Source organism: Pholis gunnellus (genome assembly GCF_910591455.1).
Source record: "Pholis gunnellus genome assembly, chromosome: 4".
NCBI lineage: Eukaryota > Metazoa > Chordata > Actinopteri > Perciformes > Pholidae > Pholis > Pholis gunnellus.
The window spans coordinates 9,859,635-9,885,496 of NC_136530.1; the positions used below are offsets into that span (position 1 = coordinate 9,859,635).

At 41.2% G+C, this 25,862-nt stretch overlaps 1 protein-coding gene across 1 annotated transcript in view; it reads left to right on the plus strand.

Annotated features, from left to right (window-relative positions):
* Positions 1-554: 554 nt before the first annotated feature.
* The window catches only part of pex5la (peroxisomal biogenesis factor 5-like a), a gene marked incomplete at both ends in the record, with an annotated part of 77,795 nt that continues 52,487 nt past the window's right edge, over positions 555-25,862 (plus strand). Inside the window, one exon of the mRNA XM_079157403.1 lies at positions 555-575. Within this exon, the coding sequence (XP_079013529.1) occupies positions 555-575 (21 nt within the window). The remainder of the gene's footprint in view (positions 576-25,862) is intronic.

The following is a 25,862-nucleotide window of genomic DNA, read 5'->3' on the forward strand; positions in this document are numbered from 1 at the left end:
CAGAGGGAGTAGTTAGCAAACGGGAAAGAGGAGCGCACTATAAGAAGAGAATGAAGCCCGAGAAGCGTCCAAACATTTAGACCCAAGCCGATAGAGGAGGAGAGGCGAGAGGGAGACAGAAGCGCGGTCAGAGACCCAAAGAGAGGGAGAGATACGTGGAAAACGGCAATGCGTTCAGGGTTGAAGACTTAAATCGAGGTGATTTTTTCCCCCCCAATCAAGGACTCCAAAGGCTTGTACTTCTCATAATTCAGCGTCAGCACACTGTTAGGAAAGGTATAAGTGAGGTCCGACGTCGCGCTCCTCTTGCGCCCGGCGCGCCTCGGTGTCCCCGCGCACAGAAATCCCGGAAGAGCGCAAAGTGTCAGCTTCAGCACCTAAAGAGAGGACAGCTCCTCTCTGTGAGCTCCTCCGGACCTCCTGTCCAAAAAAAAGAAAAAACTCAGCTACATCTTTTCATGCCAACACTTCCAGTCTGACTGTCTGCTTCACAAGTCTGGAAGAAGTCCAAAGATCCGCTGACGGGGAGATCCGCGACTGACTGTGTGCTCAATATGTACCAGGGGCATTTACAGGTAAGAAAGACAGCCTCTTTTGCGTGTTCCTTTTCCATTCGAACGAACTATTTAGCTGTGATGGAGCAAATTAAGTGATGCGAACAAGGCGGGCTTCGACATGCAGCTTAGTTTATGTCAAGTGCATTTTTTAATTTAAGGGATTTTAGGTAATAACGGTTAGTCCGAGGCGAGTAGATATCAACCAACTATATATTGTATATATGTTTTTGAAAATGGACCTAACTGAGGAACGTTTGTTTTGAACACATAGCTGACAAATTGCTTAAATTGATTGGAAGGGATGAACATGGAACTACAAATGCACGTACTCTACTTCAGCCACAGCCGGCATCATTTACAATAGTCATTGAGAAAACACAGAGAGTGAGCTACTGTAGCGCGCCCCGTGCACGTGCAGGTGCATGTCAAATGTAAACATTAGGTGCGCCTATAGTCAGGGCAGCCTTCACACCGGGGCCAACTAATCATTAGTTTCTTAACGGGCATGCTCACGTGACGCCACGCAATCTGACGTCAATTCCCATATAGCAAACTACAGTGTTAACAATATACTTTGTGTTGCATCAGGCATTGAGACTCAAACTCAACTCAGGCACCATACATTGGGACAAGAAGGTGCAACATGTTTAAAACATGACAAGATGGCTAGACACATGAAAAGCTTGCGCTACAGTAGGCCTATGTAACTGATATTAACAGCTTATAATCACACATTGTCATTTGAACACAATTAGCATATAGTTCAAAACAGTAATCCGTCCTCGGTGGATAATAATAGCCTCCTCTCTGTATAAGAATCGTTGATTGTTGGTTGACAGAGAAACTACAGCTCCCTGACAGTTGATTATGTAATAAAAGACCACTCCTGAGTCAGTACTCGGGAGCATTAAAGGTCAACATTTAATATTTCATGATATATTACTCAAGCAGCAGTATTCATTGAAAATGCATGAAAAGGCGGGCGGCAGCTCTTGTCTGGATTACCCCCGTTGTGTTTGTTAAGGGTCAATGAAAAGCCTGTGACACTCAGTTACGGTATTTGTAAAGACACAAAGATCAAACACAGATTATATTTTAATCACAGTTTTCCATGTTTCATCTCATATTGTTTCAACCATTTCACTATTGATATGTTTTTCACCACATGCATGGGTCAACACTGTGCCTTATCTGAAACAACATGCGGCTCCTTCTCGACCATTACACAGGGCTAATTTAGCAGCATGTGTCCGGTGAATGCAAAGCAGATGCTCAATCTGTCGGTAATGGATCTTTTGCCATGACACTCGCTTGTGTAACTGATGGATTTATCTTGGTGTTGATAACAATTTCTCCTTGAAGTCAAGTGTGCGTGTGCATATCAGAGTTACCTGAATTTGTAAGTAATACAGCCAGAACTTTGTCAGAGAGACAAAGACTAACACATCGCTTGTGTGGTGAATGGGTGGTTTGTTATATCTAACATTCTAATTAACATGGAACTCTTCTGTATTTATTGTTTTGAATCTTATCATGTTCTTTGTGCAAAGGCTGTATTTGAAAAAGACAAATTTAGGCGAGGCACACTGCTTTCAGAACAAAGGAACTCTTTGAAGAGGAACATATTTTCAAGTTAGCTTTTTTGTATCTTGCATGCAATTGATTTAAATCACTGTAAAATATAGTAAAACATTACATGAATGTTGGGTACGCATAAGATCTTTTTTGCATATTTCCCTGTGTGGATGTGACCTCTGAATCCAGGCTTCAGGCATAAATCATTGAGAGCTGGTAGCCATAGCTTGGAATTTTAAATGAAGCTCATACTGTACATACTTCTTTATGTAACAGCGATAGAGCATCAGTCCGTCACTCATAATCACAGCTTTCAGATTTCTGCTTCAAAGTAGATACAATTGTTCTCAATTATTAGGCTTTCACGATGGTCAGTAGGCAAGATTCATCAGCTCATCGTGTTGCTGCTCAGGAAGCAGTTGGCTGTGGGAACAAGAAAAGTTTCTTTTTGTGACAGTATTGTTCATTCGTTTACATTTTATTTACTCGCTGACCTGGTGTGTCGATACGTGTGGGTTAATGTGGTGGTAGCACCCGTGGAGCGTAAGGTTTTTCCATAAACACTCATGACATGTTTGCATAATTGCTACAGATCTGCACACAATGATACAATATTGGTTGGATCAAATATCTTGGCATGAGTTTCACAAACGGCGCCTAATCTCGTCCTCATGGTTGGCTGGTGTGGATGGGTAATATCACGAGGGCTGCTTGGCAGAAATATAACGCTGGACCTGTGTCTTCAATTCCTCCAATCATGCTTTTTGTCTTAAAGGTCTCACAAGCATGTGTGAATAAAGGCAATTTTTTAGCATTTTAAAGTACAGATTTGTGTTGTGCATGAAACAAAATGCGTCCGTTTTTGTGAGTAGAGGATCACCTTACTGTATTAAGTGTTGGAAATGATTGATGCAGGTAAAGAAAAGAAAAGCGTGGATGTCAGCCTCATTGCTCTTCCTGTGAAGGTGCAACTGACGGCGAGCTGATTCAGCACGGCTGATAATCTTTGTCAAACAAAAAGCTACAAAAGAGTCAATGTACCGTATATTTTCTCTTTGACATACTTCATATAACAAAGATCAGATTGTTTTAGCGCTTTCCCTGCTTTGGTATTCATGTTTACAGTGAATCTGATTACGGAAGTCTTTGTACTGTAAGTATAAAAGACATCCTGGATTAATGGAAGTGATGCTCCAAGGCCTTTGGATATTTGTTCTCTTAAGCATAACATGATTACATCATTTGATTACAACGTTCCAACTTCCCCAGGGAAGAACTTGGATGGATGCTATCGTTGATCAGAAGTAGATCAAGTCTCAAAAGATCTCAATCGCTCACACCATCTTTTCACTAAGTTGCCGATATGTTTATGAGGTTTGGTTTGCTGGGTGAAAGATCATTTGTTTAGAGGTTTAGAGGCTCTGCAAGAGTAAATAGGCCACTGATACAATATAAAAAATTGCTGTGTTGTTCAGAATTACTTTTCTCTATTTGCATTTCCTATCTTTTGTTCTGTTTTGGTGGATATTTGTGGCAACCTAGTGCATCCCTTTGTGTTTCTCGTTTCTCCTCATTGTAAATCAAAGCCCTGATAGATTATTTCTCACTGGAGTTCACATTTCTGTCCCAACTTGACTTTATAGACATATTAAAAGGCAGTTAATTAGCAATCATCCGATGTGGTTTATGAAATGTAAAATAACTTGTTGTAAGTTCCAATGATTTTAAATATTCCAATTAATGCTAAAATGAAAATTAAGTAGTGTTTAATGGAGGGAGAGATGCAGATTCAGAATAATCAACCAAGAGGCAGTAAAAACAGAGCACCGCAATCCACAGACAAGTCAACAGGGCATCACAATATCACCAGGAGTCTATGCAATCATGCACCTCACGCCACAATACAAGCATTCATCAATTAAAGTTGAACATCAGGTCTATCAGGCCATCATTCGTGAACTCTTAAGTCTACTAAAGTGGCACTAAGTCTAATAAAGAGGCTTTCATCAAGACTTCTCCCACAGCCGAGGTGGTCAGCTACAGGCATGACAAAGGGGTCTAAAACGCTTTTCCTACAGAGACCATTTTAAAGCCTCCTTGATTTAATGAACCATGGTCTTGATTAAAAGTGATTTAATAGGCCTGACTATTTCAGGAGCCAAGATAATGAGTGAAATCAGGTGGTATCCAGCTGGAACCAAGGCTCTACAGTACAGACAGTACTGCTCTCCTTGTTGGGGACGTGCGGTAGGGAAGGAAAGTAAATGTCGACAAGACAGATAGCTGAGTCCGAAGCTCATCAGTCACTGTACTTTGGAGAATAGTTTCATAAGTTCTTTGAGAAATGAGCACTGTGAAAATGTTAAAGAAAGATGTATTTCACACCAAAGGATAATTAGAAAGAGAGGAGCCGACTAGACACAGGCCATCGTTTGACATCAGAAAAAATGTAAAGTTGATCTGGAAGGTTTGTGGGATCGAGCGTCGAGGAGGTAAATAGTGTTTTCCTTTTTTCTTTCTTTGAATTTAATTCCCCCCAAAAAATGTCAAAAATTGTTCCACTGAAGAATAATTCTCTTTTCAGCCTTCTTACTCAAACAGGAACACAACCTTTTTTTTAAAAGAAGCTAGTTGCTTTAGGGATGTTAATAATTAAACATTTGCCGACAATAAGAATATTGACTGATTAATGCTCTCAATTAAAAAGTAAAACAAACGCTTTGATGGGCGGCTTGTCACTAAAATGAGAATAGCTGGTGCACCTTTAAAGTCAGCACCTTAAAAAGTGGTGGAAACCCTGACAGAGTATACCAGGCAGACGCATAGTTGACAATCTCGCAGCTAACTAATTGATGTGGTGTAGACTTACCGGGAAAGTGGCTTCATGTGTCCACGACAATGCACGCAACATCGTCGCTGCTAACTCGCTCGGACGAGTGAACTGAAGTACACTACAGGGGGCGGTAAAAGATGGATTTAACCTGTTTTCGCATTGGGTTGTTGTTGCAGCTGGGCGGCTTGTTAGGCACTTTATGAAGGTCGTGCAAAGCTGTTATTTCCAATCGACAGAGCAGCGTGCATTTCACAGATTTAATGGCAGGTTTTGCAGCCGAAGTTCAGCTTTCACCCCAAATACTTCCAATGGGTCAATGGGATTCTGCTATTGGAGGAGCCAGCAGGTATGACAGCAATGCTTTTTCTGTAGAGTAGAATGTTGGAAAAGTCCATTTGTCTTGAAGGACTTGAGTAAAAAATCTCAAGCATGGCAGAACTTAATACTTAATATCCCCACACCTTGAGTTGTAATCAATAGCCTCCTAGTTGTCTGCGTTGGCAAGTTATTTTACAAACTGTTCACGCTTATGAAATTTGAGCTGAAACGTTCACACACGTGACATTATTTGATACTGCTTGTATGTCTCTTTCTGCTCACAAACTAATGAATATAAAACAGTAACGTTTGCTGACTAAACAAGATGAACAACCTAAAAGAATTGGCATTGTGCTGTTGTGCTCATCAAGACGGCTTGGCATCCAGTCCTCAGTTACTGGTGGAGGGGGATCTCTCCTTCTCCCTGGTCGGGTAGTTGAGGCTCTACGGAGGCTTTGAGCAGCCGTTGGAGCTCATAAAGCAAAATAGAGGGACTAAGAGGGACTCAAGCATACATCAGCAGCAGTTAAGCTGATTGAGGGGTTGTTGTTCTTGCTAACACATAGCATGGGAATCATTATTTTTTCCTTTGCTGTCATCTGTGCAGCCACCCATCCATCCTATAAAATCATTAAAAGTGAAAAAATGAACATTGGGTCAGATGTGGGTGTGAATGATGAAAGGGGATATGGGAGATTGGGATGAAGGCAGTGAAAAGTGAAAGGCATACTTTATTGCCATGGTACTTAAACAAAGTCAGTTTATTTCAATGTTTTGTTTATGTTTAATCAAGTCCCTAATCTGTCCCTCAGAGTCTTCTTCAATTTCACATGATGAATTATTTCTGTCTGACTGAGATGATGAGATGACCTCCTGTGTCTCCTACACTGTGCTACAGTTCATTATAGTCAAAGTTTGACAGTAGGAGTGTGTGTCTGTGTGCAGGTATGTGTGTGAGACTTAGTGTCAATCACACTTCCCTGTTTGAGAATCGAATCCACGGCTAGAATCCTGATTTAACAGCAGACAAAAAAAACTCAAAATCCAGAGCTGTGACAGGATTGAAATGATGAGATTGGGCTTCCTGCGTATTCATGTCCCATTGCTCACCAGGCAGACTGTTGGAAATGTTAACTTGTCAGGAACTAATAAGGCCGCGTTCTTAGACCGATAACATAGACTTGTGTACACCTTCAGATGCGTTTTGACAAGGATTCATAAACCCAAAGTGAAGCATTCATTCATTAAAGTGAAGCTGAAAATATCACTAGAAATATGATGTTGATGTTATGGTGACCGTCTAATCTTCACTATCTATGAATTAAAGTATGCTTTACTTTGCCCTCATTATTCAGCATAATATAATCAATATAGCCTAAAGTGTAATTTCCTATTAATAACCTTGCAGTGGTCATTGGCTGATCTCTGACACTCTGCTAAAGGTTACCACAATCCAATCGGAGCAACTCTATTCCATTATTGATTGTTATGGTTTGAGCCAATTAAAGATTTTCTCTGAAAGCCGCTCATCAATGAGACTGACGATCAGACACAACCTTTCAGGAATAACATATATTAAACGTCCTAAAAGATCCCAATAAAAAATGATAAACAGACAATTTAAACCACAAATATACCAGCTTCAGGAAATGTTATCAACATTCTTGCCAACTAACAACTAAGGTTACACCTCTGGCACAAACCCTGCTGATGGTAGTGCTGCTGATGACTCTGTTATCAGATACTGTAGGCCCTCTGTTTACGTTGACCCCGCCGGGTCGACGTTGGCCATCATCTAAACATACTTACCACCAGGCCTAACAACTTTTCTGACGGAAACCCGGTAGCTTTACCATGAGGTGGAGAAAAGGATGGGACTTTATGTACTACACTTTACAAATCCTACATATCTCATTTTAATAAAAACGTTTTTTTTTGTAGTTTCATTAAAATCTAACAAGTGTTGAAGTACAGAGCTTTCACGAGGTACCGGAGGTGGAGCGTGTTACAGAAGTGTAGCTTTTTGCCACTAGACACGCCCATACCTGCTCAAAAGATAAATAACGGCATCATGTCTGTCAGACCTTTGCTGCTTATTTTATGCTCAAATAAACATGTGCTTTTGTGTTTTGACAGAAAAAAGGGTGACACAGGATAAGTGTTCTCTACACCATTGCAAAGAACCAGCTCACAAGACTTACACGACATTATTAGTCTCAAACTGAATGTCATGGGATTGACTCTGCCTGAACTACAGACACTCTCTCTCTCTCTCTCACGCACACGCACACACACACACACACACACACACACACACACACACACACACACACACACACACACAGACCAAATGTCATTACGGTGTATCATGCTTTCTCAAACAAGACTGCATCTGAAAAGGGATATAATCAATGTAAAGCACCCAAATTCACAGCTTCACAGCTCTACATCATTCTTTCTGTTGGTAGATTTCCTCTGGGTGTCTTTGTGCTTCAAGTCAGTTAACACGGCAGCCCCACATGGAGAGTCCCCTGAGCTACTGTACTAAGCCACAGAAGTAGGACAAGCCTCAGCATCTTTGTTACGGGGAGCAGAGGGCTGTGCAGAAGAAAGGGTAGCCCATCCATCTCTCTCGCCCAACCCATTCATTACAGTCATCCTCCAACTGGGAATTAATTTGCTCCAGAAACCATTCGTCTCAGCGGCGGAGAGGAGAGTGCATGTGTTCGGTCCCCCGGGGAGATATGAGCTATCATGGATGAGAACAGTTGATAAACAAATATGCGGTTCACCGTGGCAGATGTGAGCAGGACCTTCACTTCCCAGTGATTAGTTAGTACCCACCCTCCTCTGAGATGGCACTAAATACATAGATAGTGCTCTACGTCTGTGACTCTACATGCGATGGTAGTACTTAACTGAAAAACAATATTTGGCTGTTCTTCTTCCTGACCTGTACTTAGATGCTTCTTCCACTACTCCTAATATAAATAATAGGTATTAGCGCCTAATCTGCCAAAGACAATATATTTAAAAGATAGTTTGAATACCTCTGCTGAAGGGCCACCATGAGGTTGACATGTTGGGCTTTTAGTGAAATGTCTCGACATGTATTCTAGGATAAATTGCAATGAGATTTGATAATCGTGTTTCCCACACACACTTGCTGATGCGCATGTGCTTCTATATGTACTGCAATCGTGGGCAATTGTTCTTCACATGCACACTAGAAGAAATGAGGGCGAGTCACTGACAGCAGGAGAGATTCTTTGTTTGTTTTATTTGGCTGAATAAAAAGAAAAAAGATAACTGTGTTCGAGAATAGAACCAAGGATAGGGAATACATCACATAGAGTAGACAAAACAAGCGTCCAGTTTATTTTACTAGCACATGCACAGTCGCTTGTAGTAAGGACAGGATGATGAAATTTAAGTCGCACGAATCGACTTTGAATATATTTCTTATTTACAATGATTTCATTTTAGAAAGAAAAAGAGGTATGACATGCAACAAAGGCAGTGACATGCACTGTAACCAGTCGGCTACCAACGCTCTCCAAATTAATTCAACCTCTAAATAAAAGCTTTTTGAATCACATTCATAATCTGTCAAATTCATGTAATTTTCTGCTGCCTAATCACTTTACAGTTTTGACACACTTACGTTTGTCTGCCTCTTCGTGCTTTTCAGAGCACAGCAGCTACAGCAGCTGATAGTGAGAACAGACTGGCACATTAGAAGTTAGGTATATCCAAAGGCAGTTGCTACATGGGAAACATATGAAACGCTGCTCTCGTCTTCATCATGCCTCATTCTCAGGAGAATCTGTTTCGCCCTTCGAGTCAGAGCATCTCTTGATTTGCAGACTGCCGACATCCTGCCTCTGGATTTGAACCTAACAATTCTATCTTCACCCTCAGCCCTACACAATAGATCTTCCTCTCTGAGTCTGTGATCTTGTCAGATAACTGCTGGAGAACACTCCACAGAAATCCAAGGTCTGCATATTGTCACACCAATCATCTTGTATCCACAAATACCAATTACCTCCCTCTTATGATCGCCACTAATGACAATTTCAACACTCTTCGTCACAGCCCGGGATTTACATCCAAGCGCTACCCGACAGTTTACTGCAGCAAGCTGTTTACAAAAGTCAAAAAAAAAATTAAACTGAGGCATCTCTAATTCCCCATCAATTAATTTCAAGAGCTTTTTGCAGCATGAACCAATAATTTGTCCCTCCAAAGCTCTCTTGTGTAAGGCTGGAGTGGTAATAGGAATCTTTGATGTTATTCGTACACGCTGAATGAGGGATGAAGTGTGGAGGATAAAGATGCTGTAGCTGAAAAATGTGGCAATTTAACATTATTTGCAAAGACGGACGGAACATTTGTGGAGCTCGTTTAGTGTTTTGAGGCGGATGGATTTACAGCGGGCAAGAGTCGAGTTACCACTTTCATTGAAGTGTATTTCAAATCCAGTGTAGTGTGTTTCAGTGTCTATGCACCAAAACATTCTGTAGGAGTTTGTCTGTTGGGTGAGAGGGAATTGCCTTGAATTTCTATAAATACTCTCAAGACATGCAGTTAATGAATTCTCTGGCAGAAGTTGAGGGCTGGGCTGCAGGACGGAGCACAGAGAGGAGCTGGGCGTACAGATGGGATGTATGCAGAGTTCAAGGGTACACCAGCTGAGAGGTCCAAAAGGCAGGAAGGTTTCGTTAGCAGAGCAGGACCGGCTCCTCACCTGAAGCAGTCCCACAGGCCTCAATCCTGCTATGACTGCATGTGCATCTCAGTTCATGCTTGTTCATAAAGTATGTGGTTGTATTTTCAAGAGGCACATGACATACCTGCATGCTACTCGTGTGCATGTGTGCATCTGTATGCCCGCGGACATGCAGGCATGTTCACACAAGTGTAGGTAACGAGGCATGGCGTGGATGTGTGATTCATTTTTCTCCACACAGTGGCTGTAGCAGTGTGCCAGGGAAGAGGTCGAAGGCCCCTCTCCCCCCTGACTTCCCTCCATGCAGGAAATGAACAATGCCTGGGTCCGACTTGATTGGTATTGATTTATAGGTCTTGTAGAATAATTCTGTCTGTGATATATATGTAGCATTAGTTGGTAATAGCATAAGTAATTAGTGAGTGAGTGAGTCGTTTTATGAAGGAATTCTCATTGAGATCAAGATCTTGTTAACAAGACAGACCTGAAAACAAATGGCATGACAAATATGACTAATATATCTATATATCTAAAGACTCTTAAACCTCTCCTTTGTTTAAATAATAGATAGCTTTTACTGGCAAAGTTTCACATCCATTTAGAGAGTGAGCGAGGGATATGAAAATGGGCCGAATGAGAAGTAACAATGGGACTGAATTTACAGTTGGAACAAATACCTTGAAAGAGATAAACAGATGTTTCAATATGATGTGACATTCTAGTTATTGGTATGGTAGGAAATGTGTTGACGATGTCAAAAGACAAAGCAAAACAAAGATATATCTCACTATATGCCCTTGTTTGAATAGGTACGCATTTATTTCTACAACCCTCATCTCTTGTGGCAAGATGAACGTTGTTCCATTGTTTCTTCCAATCCATTGCTCTCTCAGCATAATCCATCACTGACAGAGGCAATGAGAGTGTGGGTGTTTCTACATGTCTGTGACTCTGTCCGTTTCCAAGGAAAGAGGCCTGTGTGTCAGTTAGAGACTTGCTGGCTGTGGGAATGTCTATTTCAAGTAATACAGATACCAGAGATCGTTGTTATGTTGCACTGTTCACGCTTTTTATCTGTGTGTGTGTGGTATGTTTGTGTCGGATCATCCCACACAGATTAGATTGATTAAATTGAACGGTCTCCCATGCTTCTTTCCCCTTCGTGACAGTGTGAAGAAACTCAGTGAAACCATATACAGTATGTCAAACCTGCGTACCTCAGCTTCTTATTTCCTCAGGGGCATTTTTATCTAGACTTGTCGTAAATGTAGTAAAATGAGCAAGAAGTCTTAAAATGCAAGTAGGCAATATTCTACGAGCATTCAAAATTGAGAGAAAAAAGTTTTTTCCTCTGCAAAGGTGCCACAAAAAGAAAGAGGTGTCAGTCAGTCAATAAAATGTCACTGTGGCTGTACACATTCATGATGTATTTATACGTCTGCGTTTATGTCTGCGTTCAGGGTTTACAGTGTAGCTATAGAGGTCGACTGATAATTAACTCTCAATGGCAATATAATATAAATAACGATAGTTTGGAGCAGCATAAATCTGATAGCTGACCCAGACACAAACACACACACATACCTGTCTTTGTGGGGACCACCATTGTCATAATACATTCACATTCTTGCCTGAACCTTAACCATCACAACTAACTACCTGACCTAAACCGATACCTACTTCTATCCTGGACCTTAAAATCAAGTTTGAACCCCACTATGTAGCAAGTACAAGAACACACACACACACATAATTGATACATTAAACTCTTAATGGAGCATTGCGGCACTTTGACATCTGCTCCTCTCTCTGCGAGGAGAGGGCATTTTCTTTTTTCTTTCATTAGAAAGTCACTGGTTCTAACCTCTGGACTGCCTGCGAAAAGTAGTGAGTGAGGACTTAGGAAGGTTTTTCCCCACATCTAAAAACTCTCATCAAGGTGAACCTGCGCGAGGTGCTTAACTCCCTTCTGGTCCAGTAGTGACAAACAATAGAGGACAGTGGTTGTACTGGGAATCTCCCAGATGGGAATGTGTGCAAATGATTTAGGCAATTCCCTTTCTTTGATTACACTACTATAGTTTTTTCTTTTCATTTGGAATAATCTATACACCTCAGGTGAGGTTGTAGCATGTTTCCTGTTGTTTGTGATCATTATCGGAGCACTAAAACCTCCAAGCATCAGAAATGTTGCTAGGAGTTCTGGTCATAGCAGCTAGAGGTGTATATGCAATCAACTGGACTGGAGAGTGGATGAAAACTGGAGCATGCACAGACGGTGCCCTTGCTATAAGTACAGTCCTTGCAGTCAGCTTCATCAGCCATGGCCGAATTAACCGCTATTGCTGCACATGTAGAGCTGTACATCTTATGGAAGTCCCAGATACATTGGAAAACCATACGCAGTCCTGTCTGGGTTCAAAATATCATCCAGAGGCGCACTGTTTTTACTGTATCTAGCAAGCCAGACGCCGGCTGGTTTACTACAGCGATATGAATCCAAAATAAACTGATTTTGCTGTGATTTAACTGCAATAAATGGATAAAAAGGTTGCCGAAATAACTACAGAAAACAAACAACAAAAGTCTGAAATCATGCTCTGTGAGGTCCGCAAGACGACAAGCAAACTACTTTTAAAATGCTTGTATTCTGAATGAAGTTCAGATAGATCGGTGCTAGGCTATGCTGACAATACAGCTGCACCATTAACACTCAAAAACATCATCTAGGCCTAAATAGGCCAGCAATGATATTGTATGTACTATAGACAGGATATGGTTTATACACATAGCTTTTCGTCTGGTCTCTGTACAGTAGAGTTCGGGTTGCGACATAACTTGCGCAAATATGCAAATGTCCATTCCCATCTTTGCATTGACTCTGTACTACTCAATTTTTGCGGTGCGTGCGAAACAAAGGATTTGTTGGATTTATTAAGAAAAACGAATGCGAGCAAGTGTAACATGGATCGAAATCCAGCGGTCAAAAGTGCTGTAGATGCTGAAGTGTCCGTAAACAAAAAGAGATCTGCTCCTAGAAAGCAGCTGCCTGCTGTTTCAGCTCTAATTAATGCCCTGCTGTGTGAGAATGTGATGTGGCTCAATCATGTCAGCCAAGAAAACAAACGCACCAATGCACACCATGAGCTGCACTACAAACAAGTCTCTGGATGGATGAATGGAAATAAACTTTGGGTCAATAATGAATCACGTTCCACTTCTATTTCTGGTCCGCTGAAAACTCAACTGTAATTCATTTCGGCGGATAGTCATCAAATAATGTGGAGACACTAAAAATACTTTTCTTCTTTTTGTAAATCTATTAAATGTATTTGTAGCCTGATTCTCTCAAGTTCATTTAGAGTTGAGACTTTACTAAATGTGATTTATCTTGTTCCAGCTTACAAAAGATAAGCGAGCTGTTGAGATAAGAGTTGCATGTCCGTGGTACTTGAAGCAGCCAGTGGAATGTTTATTCAGGCTTGGCCCTGCTTTGTTTTCATCTGGAGAGAGAGAGAGAGAGAATTCTACACAGTCCGATGTAAAGGTCGTAGAAAAGACTTGGGCTCAATTAGGTGCAGTCAGGCAGAGAAACATGGATCTACTGAGGATATTCAAAATGACTTTTCTAGTCCTTAAACTATTAAAGTGGTAAACTGATCACATTTAGGGATATACCGAATAGTTCAAAGATTCATTCATAACGTTGACATCCAAATTCTAAATCACCATTCGAATTCTGTCTATTCATTCTGTTTAAACCCGACATTTCAGCATATTTGCAAATGTGTTTCCTCTATATATCATCAATAGCCTCTGCTCCTGTGTTTCATTGACTGTGGAGCTTAAAGGCGGGCTAGATTGAACGTTATGTCTGCGGACCGTTCATTGAGAAGCTTTTCTCAAACACACACACACAAACACGGAGCGGAGCGGAGCAGAGGAGAGACAGGTGGGGTGAAGATAACATTGTTGGCAACGGTTATAATCAAGGGAATAGCATTATACTATTTGTAGAATTAGATTCCAGTGGTGGTAGGATTAGCGTCAACATATTTTTTGCTCCCTGCTTGCCGCACGGAAGCCTGCACTGATGAGTTATATTCACTAAAGAAGGTTGATTCAATAATAGCATAATACGAGATTAGCAGAACACGACGAAGCGGTCGGTCGGGACGGGGTTATCAGCTTCAACCACCGTATGACCCAGTGGGGCTCACAAGCAGAAACATGCCCTAAAATCTACGCACGGCCGGGCTACGTCAAAATAGCAAGAAGCTCGGATAACAACTTTATTCTCTGCTCAGGTAGACATTCCTCCACTTTATCTTTACACAGCAGATAGCTGTTTGCTGCTATACCAATGCTCTGAATGTTGTATATTGCTACTTTAATGTGTTGAATGAAATTATCAAAATGAAGGATTTTGTTAAAGTACTTTTATTTATTTTTTTTGGGCTGATGACATCATAAAATATGACAACAGACTTTCTAAGCCTAATTTCAAAACTTCGATAGAATGTAGTGGTTCTGTTGAATAAATAAAGAGTTTCATTTCACATCACTTGCTCAGGGTTGGAAATGTCTCTTCATGAGCTTAGATGACAAAGACCACTCTACAGCGTAACCGTTCTACTTTCAACATGTCTCCATACCTACTCCTCTCCCTCACCTTACACACCTCAAGAATGCTATCGCGTCAATTAAAGCCTATCCTCCAGCTATCACATACTCCTGGGTAGTTAGACAGGCTGCCACAGAAAAGGTCAGTCACAGCTTTAACAATGGTGCAAGGTGAAATAAAGACACAGAAGAGAGAAGAGTGTTGTTGCTGGGAGGGAAGAACCGACCCAGATCAAGAGCAGATTAGTGCTTACGAACGGTTTTACAAAATGTTGTGAAATCATCACTTAGAATGGTTAGACTTGATTTAGTCTTTCTTGTACCTTTAAAGGATTTTAACACAGATTGGACAAACACTTTTCAAACCGCTTATAGTAAAGTTACATATGGACGACTTGAATTTGGTTAAGTTCAGGCAATTTGGTAAGGGTTTGTGTGAGGTTTTTGGCTAAAATTGACTTATCATGTCGACCCAATGGAGTTAAGAGGAAATTTATTCACTCATATGCCACCCTGACATTCATGCATGATTTCAAAGTCAAAAATACCTCCTCTCCTCTCCACAGATCCTGTAACTTTTATTCGGAGAAGCAGCTCAATCCTGCAGATTCATTAAATCCATGTAAAGATATTGCTCCTCATATCCATGACAGACAGTAGTGGATAGATACTGTAAATTCTAATTAGCAACTCAGAGTTATCCAGAGAGACATGTATAATATACGTAAAAACACCAGCAGGTTCCAGCTCCATCAATCCTGTTAGAGCATTATGATACAGCATCATCTTTTCTGTTAATGTAAATCAGTTGGTTGTGCACAACAGAGGATGTGTTCATGCTTTGAAGAGCGAGATAATGCGTGGTATTTTTACAGCGCTGTTTGCAGCCTCTTTTATGGCCAACAGCTTTAACTCCAATAACAGACTGTGAGAGAAAAATCATATATTGGAACTATCAGAGACGAGATGGTTGCCTCTTCACAGCATGCTCGTTATTACAGTTTGTTCCTCTCTGCATTCATTTGCTGCACAAAGTTTTCAAAAGGCAGCCAGACAGAGCGGAGATGGAAACTCTCCAGTCTGGAGGATAAGAGATGGTAACAAACTAAGCTGTATGACGTGATTGTGTGCGCCTTACAGACCCTTGTGTAATCAAAACCGCTGCCCACATCTAATCTGGTGTGAAGAGCACCCTCCCCACCCCCGACACACACACACACACACACACACACACACACATTACCATCAGCCCATTCTAGATGACCAGTAAATAATGTGTCCTTTGATGATGAACTACTCAGATTTGATTTGAGCTGGACGTCAGACATTTATATGAGGAAAGCTACAACAGTAGCATCCTTCCTTCATCAGAAATAACCACTCAAGTGTACTCAAGTGACCCAGCACGGAGGAAAAAAATCATGCAAAACTTTTTTCCGGCATCGATGAAGGCAGCTCTTTACACTGATTGGTTGGTCACAAGATATTTCCAGTCCGTCATTATCAAAAGCGTTGTGATTAAGGGTTGAAAGACATATCAAGCAGGTCTCATGACTGAAGTAAATGGCCCTAACAACTCAATGACAAAAATAAGAAACTGAAAAGAGCTTGTTTCGGTCTTATATTCACTGAGGCCCTGTGTCCTCAGTGAATATCTGTTACCATGCAGAAAACATGCTTCTTGCTGATTCATGCAAGCACCTAATAATTACAAACCACCGAGTGAACCCATGCGTTTGGTTAAAGGACATCCTTTGAAGTCATGTACCTCCTCTGTTTTAGTGAATGAAGAGGAAGAACTTAGAATAGCAAATGTATGTTATAGCTCCTTTTATACAAAGCTATGAAGCAGCTCAGCATGTCAACTTGATTCCTTTGTCAAGAACTTGATGAATTGTTACTGTCCACGCACGTCCCACAGTAATCTGGCATGGAAGGGCGTCGGTAGGAGTGGGACTGTATGTGTGTTTGCCAAAGGGTGATATTATAATAGATTATCCTAATTACATGTGATGCTAATGGGCAGCTTTGTGCTAATTCATTGTTTGAAGATGAATGAGACGAGTGCAATCTTGGCTTTCTAGACTGGCTGCTGCTTAGTTTTACAAAGACAAACATTTTGAGTGTCTACATCTGATTTAAAAGCTGTCAGGACAACAGCAAATGAACCAGAGCGAGCCAGTGTGCAGGAAAATTAGAAATAGCTGCCATCAGTATCTCACCTTGCACAGTTGCTCTGCATGAATGGCCATGGTCTCCTGAAAATCTGTTTTTGGGATGTTCGGCTTAGTGCTCGAAGTCATATCGGGACATCAGTCTTCTTCTGATCAAGGGCCCAGGGGGAAAATCCAACCTGGTCTGATTTTTGCCAAAGGATAGAAGTCGTGAAATACTGGCACTGCTTTTAGATGCCTCCTTTTCGTGCAATAAATGGCGTTAGACCCCATTGACCCTTGATCACAGTTTGATTTACTGTCACAAATTTCAAAAGGGATTACTGCAGATTTAAAGTAAAGACTCTTAAAACATTTAATCTGAGCAGTGAGATGCCAAGACTGAACAGTGTGACACATCACCTCTACGTTTTGGCTTCGTGACAGACAGAGATTCATGGCCGTGTATGGCAAGTGTGGCAGCCCTGCACGTCAGCGATGCCGTGTTAAGTTAGACGGCATGCTGCCTCCATTGAGATCAATGATACTGTGAGAGGACATTTATCTGGATCATGGATTCCTTGTGATTGTGGTGAACGGGTAATGAGCTGCCTGTGGGCGTCTCTCTCTCTTTCTGTCTTTGTCACCGTTTCTCTTTATCACACACACACACACACACACACACACACACACACACACACACACACACACACACACACACACACACACACACACACACACACACACACACACACACACACACACACACACACACACACACACACAGATATACTGAAAGAGAAGAAATTCCAGTCCATTGTAAAGCATTCTCACAATAGAGAGCCATATATAACAGCTGGCGGTTCCCATTTAGGGCATGCTCCTCTCTGTGGGTCATACTTCAGTTTGATAGATTTGTACTATTACAATGTGATGATCACATTAGAGCCATTAGACGGTTGACTGCACCCTTTCTCAAAATGAAATGACTGCATGCCTTTGCAGGTACAGTGTCATTGTAAGAAAGTCGCCAAATTCATTCAGTTCATTGTGTCCAGACAAACAAGCTATAACAGAGAAGCAGCTCTTCATTTAAACACCTGAAAAGTTCCACTCGCAGCTGAACAACTCGCTTTGGACTCGCTGCATTTGTCCACTAAAGGCTTTTAAAACATCAGCAACCACAAATGACGAGCTAAGTGCACAAGGGCTGCTTAATGGTCCCTCTGGATGTGCCTTTACATTAAGTTTGCATAACAGGTGGAGCTTTGGCTTCTTCTTGAAACTTAACAATTATAAACTTAGTAATTATGCTCTTAAAAGTTTCTAAGATGATGGATTGCAGTGTTGTTCCTCTCTGAATTAGTGAGATATTTTACTGTTAACATTACTCATGAAAGCTCATATTCAGCCCTGTGCCCACAGTCACTGCAAGTCCACATATCTAATGCTGTTGCTTGTGTTTCTTTGGTTAAATTAATAGCTTTTTAAAATGTTTGCTTAATCACTTGGATCTTTCTGTGCAGAGGAAGTCCAAAAAACTTCCTGGCTCAGTTGATAACAGTATTATCCCAAGTAGGCGCTGATCCAGATAGTGTTCTTTAGACATAATGCCGGAATGGAACAAACTGTCAGTTCACTTTGGAGTACATTTACTTACAATGCAAAGAAATGCCACAATGTAATGCCACAAACTTGAAGCTGTCAACGTTTGTGTTTGTCATTTTGAGGAATTACTGAAATTATGTAAATAATCTTACCACATTAATGAAAGCACATCATAATGGATTGATCCTCCATGAATGGCCGATGACTGATTGCGTTACTGTCATATCCTCAAGTAGTCAGATCTTTTTATGATATGTAAATGGCTGCATCTGAAGAGCGTTCATTTCCTCTCACAGCACGGGTTAGCTTCCTCAAACAATAAGTCGTTACTGGCAGCCTATCTTGTTTACGCAGCAGGACCTCGATCGAGAGGCAGGCTGGCTGACAGCAGGGAGGTGGGTTTGGGTGTCAGGGCCTTCATAGTGTGACACCGTACTAATCAGGGTGCGGGTGGGCAAGTGTAACAGGGGACCTACACTTGACCTGGGGTTGCTTGTTAATGCATAAACAGTGAAAGCCTCACTCCTGACTTTTAATTAAGTGTTCTTGATCTGAATCAGATCTGACCATCTGGGCGTCGTACACACATTATATATTACTTGACAACCTTTTCCAGCTCTAATGGAAGTTGATTTTTGGATTGTCTGTTGGTGTTGTAAGTCTGTAATCAACAAGCCATACTGACAAGCCGGAAAAACCTTGCTCAACTGTTTGCAATTAGGATATGGATTGGATTTTGATCAGAGCTGACTGGCATGTAAGACAACATCTAAAAAGGAGGCTCAGAAATTGGTCATGATCAGCAGGCCGGGAGGTTGATGTGGTGCTGATGCATGCACATTAATGACCCGTCCCCTCCTTCTCCTCCCTACAATTTTCTATTTCTGCAGCTGCTGCTTTCAAAGGCTTTAATTGGGCAAAGTCGTTCAAGGTAACAAGGGCCTCGCGGGCCTGTGTCTGGGCAACCTGATTGCTGTGTGTGTGTGTGTGTGTGTGTGTGTGTTTGTGCGCAACGGTTGGGTAAAGGTCCCTCCAATGGGGCACTGAAGTCAACTGGGAGGACATGCAATTGCTTGTGGTAGCTAAATGATATAAATAAGCTGCACTTTGAGTTTTGCGGTAATTAGCATATGTTATTCAGCTAGCTCAGCCAGCTAAACTAAGATGGTTTGGTCATTCTGAGCATGCTAGCAATGCTGATGTTAGCATTTAGCTCAAAGTGTCACTGTGCCAAGTGGACCCTCACAGAGCTGTTAGCATGACTGTACTCTCTCTCTCTCTCTCTCTCTCTCTCTCTCTCTCTCTCTCTCTCTCTCTCTCTCTCTCTCTCTCTCTCTCTCTCTCTCTCTCTCTCTCTCTCTCTCTCTCTCTCTCTCTCTCTCTCTCTCTCGTCTATTTCAGTACCACAGAAACCTAATACAGTACAGTGAAATGAGTGGGCCTATATAGATTAAATTGCAAGTATCAAAATAATAAAAGCCAATTTTCTAGTTTAAGTAAACTCATTAAGGCCGCTCTGACAATAGCTCTTAACTTGCACAATATGTTCGATTCTTTTCCTCCTGTCCACCTCTAAGCTATGTAATGGAAAGGCAGCTGGACCAGCATCCCCTAATGTAGGTGGCTAATTAAATCAAAACACATCTTGATGGGCTGAAGTAGTAATGCATGAAGAAGACAGAAGGCCACGTTTTGCAATTAAAGCACTCAGGGGCAGACAGATGCCAATTAGCTGTTTGTACGACAGAGCCTTACAAAGCACAATGATACAAACACTTCTACAGAGAGAAAGACAGTGCAGTCGTCCGGATCTAGGCCACTTGGAGGCTTGAAGTGCAGAGCCGGGTCTACAGCAAGAATGTAATGCCATTTTCCAGGCAGCCACTAGTAATCAGGTTATTGTACTCTCCTGCTCAATGCACGGAGGGGATCCTCCTCCTTTTTATTGCCATCCCTCATCATTAGCAGCTGCAGGCCAAGCTGCAAGTTGTGACACAGCTGTAATGTAAGTAATGACTTGGGCTGGCTCTGCAAGAAGGGCTGAGTGTCCTCTTTCTCCACAGTTTTGTCTTAATAGGCAGGTAATGGTGAAAGAGGAAATTGGCCACTGGGCTCTGGAGAGGGCTTTTGTTCCGTCAGGACATAAGGAGTAATCAAAGGGGAGGGAGTTAAAGTAGAAGCAGAAGCTGAGTTCTGCTTGAGTGTTACCACCCAGCAGCTATCATCACCTGCCTTCATTTTTCAATCCTACTCTGTCTCTCGCCATCATGGCCACCCCTATTATCTCTCAAAGTCACACTCAGATAATGTACCTGGAAGAAAATAGAATCTGGAATTCACTCAACACTTCGTATTTTGTATTGGTTTGTTAAGGGCAATTCTCAGCAGGGTTGGGCCGGTGTTAAAAAATGTCAAACTGGTTTGATGTTTGGCCAAACGTACCGGTATACCACATTTTACCACTAGGTTTTGCACTTGATACAGCAGCTGCTCCATGAAAACATGTGGGAGCCATGGCCCACCTTAAAGGGATAGTTTGGATCATTTGAAGTTGGGTTCTGCAACATTTATTTTTATTTACCAAATAATAAAATGTTTATTCTAAAAGGTATTTGCAAAGTGTTTCATTTGTATTCAAATCCACACGTAGCATTGCAATATCTGACTTTAATAACTACAGCATGATTTACGTTGTATGGGTATGTTCAGGCACTTACAGCTTTTGGTTTAGGTTAGTGAAAGATTTTGGATTGAAGACAGGGTTGCAAATAATTCTAATATAAATTGCAGACATTAAGTAATAAGACACACCTAACATTTTCGACTTGCAAAACTACCTCAGAATAAACGCAAATAAACATGTCCAAAAGTGTGGAACGTCGGCTGAAATTTGTGTCCTCTGTTGTAGTTCAGCGATCTTTCAGCGTTGCTCTGTTCTCCCCTCATTCTTCTCCCTCGTAGATTAATTATAGTGGGAGAAGTGCAGCAGCACTTCAGCAGCGGTGACGACACAGCACTCTTACAAGACTATAATGTCAGCTTCTTTTATTACCGTCCAGCTGGTGGCTCTGCAGCTGATGGAGGAATTACAACTCAAAGTTCAGCAGTGACAGACGCCCTGCAGGTATTACTGCAGCTCTCAGCACCGATGAGAGAAATGTACGAGTCAGCGGCAGGTAATGGGAGTTGGAGTCAAGCAAGTTATTTTTAAAAGAGACGAGTGCAATTAGAGGGACTATGTGACGTGTACTGATTAAAAATGATTTTCTTTGATTACAGCAGCATGGGATTGGTCTAATGTCAGGATGAATTTATTCATTTGTTAGTTTATTTTGTCCTCTCGGGTCATATCTGTCCATCCGGCTCCTAGCTATCAAATCAGATAGAGGAGTTTCCTTTGTTTGGTTTCGTACTCATAACAGATGTAATCTGAGATCTACATTCTACTTGATTTAAATCAGTCTGGTTTCAAGAAACATCTTTGCACTGAAACTGCACTGCTTTCACCCTGAGGATAGCATGTTTGACATCAAACAAGCCGACACTCATCAGTGTTAGCCGACAGAGTGCACTGATCAGCAACTTCACATGAGGAATTGATGAGTTATTCCACAAATGTGCCGCTTCCTTCAGTAGCTCACAGATGGCTCATGTGCTCCTGAGCGCTGGACTGTAGCTACTGTACAAAGAATGATTAAGGAGAGAACTGACTCACTGTTATTTGCTGAAATAGAGACGTACAGCAATGTCAAACCTTGCTGCCAGGTCATTTGGGCTTCTGGGAAATTAACAATAAAGTATAATAATATAATAACACTGTATAAGCCAGTTCCCCCTTTCATTTAGTCTTGCCATTATTTAGAGGAAGAAATGAGCTCCATTGATCTTATGTTAAGAGGTTGCACACTGGCTAAACACATTCTAGTTTCAAAAAGTCTCCATGTGTTCTCCCTCCACCACTGAACCAATCCTTTACTGTAAATTAATCCTTTATTATTTCTTAGTAAGTTGGAGGTACTGAAATTTCACTTATTTTCTATTGCTTAAATTTGGCAGCAGGTCTTACTACTGAGCATTACGAGTTTATTTTCCAGTCGCAGTCCACAATTACTATACTTCTCTCCATGTCATGGAAGACTTTTTTACTTTTTAATGCTGTGGTTCATGTAGAGACAACCTTCTGTTCCACTGCTGGCCGCAAACATTTTGTTTTGTTGTTTGTTATACTTATAGAAAAAAGCACAATAGCTAACAGGGTTTTATTTGACCCTTCAATATCCATTTACAGTGGCATGTTTCCGCTGACTTTCCTTCCACTTCTCGTGGGTTTTACAGATGAAGAGACGAGGGTGTCTTTGGCCAGAACCATGAGCACATTGATGGCAGAACGAACACTTCATGAGGCTGCAGCAGTGTAGTGGCAGAGTAAGGTCAGGTTGTAGAGCATCAGAGTGAAGGGTCCAGATGGCAGCAGGGAAAGAGCAGCGGATGAATCAGCTTTGTTTTGTAAAGAACAAACAGCGAACGTGCACAGCTACAGTACCATGTTGTACAGCTGTTTGAGTCATGTGAGCAAAGAGCTGGTATCCTACAAGGACTGATCTCAGATTAGAGGGCTAAGACCATTGGAAATGGGATCTTTTGTTGTTGCAAGCGCTTTAGAATGTGTTAAGTTGGATAGCACATGTCTTGACTGGCATGATATTCTTCTTGTTTCGTGCCTTAACATTTCAGCTCCATTGAAAAGTTCTCTCAGGTCTAAATTGATGAACTTGTCAATTTAAAGGAGCAGAACTCCATCCATGGAAGCTGTCTCTTATGTTTAATTTGCAGGTCAAAATTGCTCTCGGTAGCAGGAAAAGATATAAAATGAGAAGAATAGCAGGAACATCCTTGTCTGCATTACTTTATTCAGAGATACCTATGACCCTACATGACATTTCTACCAATCCTATAGTTTGACGCTCTATGCGTGTGTGGGCTCAGTTGCAAAGACATTTCAGCTGGCATCTGTGCTCCAATCGCATTAAACCACCAATTCCCACCGTCTTTTAAGGTTAATACCATTCTATTGTGGCAAAATAAGGGAATTAACACAGTTAAGGACTTATACATAGACAATATATTTGAACAACTTGTATCCAAATTTGAAATATCCCCAAAACGTCTTTAGATATTAGTTGGACAGGGACTGGGCTCGTAAGAAACTAAGTCGTTCCCCTAATGTCTAAATAACATTCTGTTAATATAATACTTTCGATTGGTTGTAAAAGCATTATTTCTTTGTAGTATGAGAAAAACACTTTCATGTTCCTGGAGTTCCCTATTCAGAGTTTATATTAAAATATTTGGAATCCCTAATCCAACCCCTTTGCAATGACTTTTGGTATTCATCCTAAAGATGACCATCTACCAATGATCCAATCTAAATGTATTGCATACACTTCTCTTCCAGCAATGAGATTCATTCAGTTGAATTGGAAGGAAGTCCCCCCCCCCCCCCAATATATTAACACTCCAGGTTGTTGACCTCAGCGAAGATGGAATCCAATCGTGGGTCTAATGATTCTTAAAGTATGGCAGCCTTTTATCACACACTTGGTTAACTGGTCGTGAATGAATCAGTTCAAGAGTTTGTAACCACAACTTTTGTTAGTGATGTCTCTGATATCATCATTTGGTTATTATAGTCTTTTGTATATATTTATTATGAATTTGTATTTATTATTTATTGATGTATTATATTTGGATTTTATTGTATGCAAACAGGGATATATTGATGATCATATTACTAAGACTGTGTGCTGAATACCAAATGAAAAGAGGAAAACAAAGAAGAAGAAGAAAAACAACAGCAGGGCCGCTGACGAGCTGTTATTTTTCTGGAGCCGATAGCAAGGTGACACAAAACAAATTTAAAGAATTTAAGTGTCATGTAGCCTTAATGATTAATCGGCGACAGCAGGTTGTTGTGCTTGTGTGTTGACTATGGTCATGGCCGCTCACATGAAAGCTTGCTACCTGTCCTTGTGGCTGACACGACCATAAAGAACCACCATTGGGTTCCACCAGAACAGGATGATCAGTGATGCGCGCTGTGGATGGACTTCACTTCACTCAGCTTTGCAATTCAATCTCACTCCAGTGTTGACAGACATGAGGATATAATATATAGAGTCCAAAGTAAGAATCAATCTTCTCCTGCGAAGAGTGGAAGTCAAAACAATGCCTATCATTAGGTGCCGTGGTAGCTGATAGCGGAGTCCTCTCTGGGGAACACAACTTTAAGGGGCAAAGAAGAAAGCGGAGCATGATGAGAGAATAGTAAACACAGCATAGTGCATCTGAGAGGGTGTAAGAGTGTGTTAACACAAGCTTGTGAATGCGAAAAGCATGACACGTGCCCAATTAGTGAGACGAAAGTGAACAGAAATGCAACTCAAGCACGGCACATAACCATATGCATTCCAGAAATGTGGTTTATTTTTGAGGTATTAGCATTATTAAATACCATACATATGAATGCTACCAGCCTCTAATTGTTTCCTCATGCAACGAGACATCATAAGTGAGAAAATACACATTTACCGACAGTTTAATTAGTTTTAAATCCCATTATCTTCCCCACACATGGCCTACATGTACTGTAACTCCAGCCCGAGTGTTAAATCTGTGTATGCGCTCTATAATAGTAGCCTAAGTTATACAATATTAAAAAAATGTTAATATATGCAGTTATAATGAGAAATGGGAACGCATTATCCACTACTCAGAGTGCTCAACCAAGCACACTACAAACCTCAGCAAAATCCTTCCGTTTTTCTTGCCAAATCGGATTCTCGTTAATGAAATATTCAACTGCCAAAAAACAGCTCATGTGAGTAGTCAAGGTGGGAGGGGCCCAAAGCTGTCTGTAATGAAAACTGAAGGCTACATTTAACACCTGTGCCGACACTTCCTCGGCCGTTTCTCCCAAAAGTCAACTAGAGTTTTCAGCCAAGTGGATACAGTGTCCAGTGTGTGCAAACATATTAATGAGTAAAACATACATCCTCTAGTGTTGCCTCGAGAGTCGGGTTCTTGCATAGCCTGAGTTGAAATTGACATGCTTTTTACATGCTCTGTGATCCAATGTTAATGTTTCATGAGCAGCAGTCTGTGTTTCATGTTTCAACATGAGCCTACAGTATCTACAGAGGTTACATACCCAGCGTTCCCATCCAGGCTGGAGGGTTTGGTATCATGTTGTCCATTAGCAGTATTTTATTTTTTTATGTGCACCTGTTTCAGTCATGTCACCTGACCTTTGACCAACAGTGATGTCTCTACCAAAGACCAAAGGTGCCTTTGAAATGTTATCCCCCATACAGTGGAGCAGTGTCATTTTTTGATTCACTTCTTAAAGCACATTTCATACAAGTAGAATTTACAGTATATCCAGAGTTTTCTTTTGCTGCACCAAG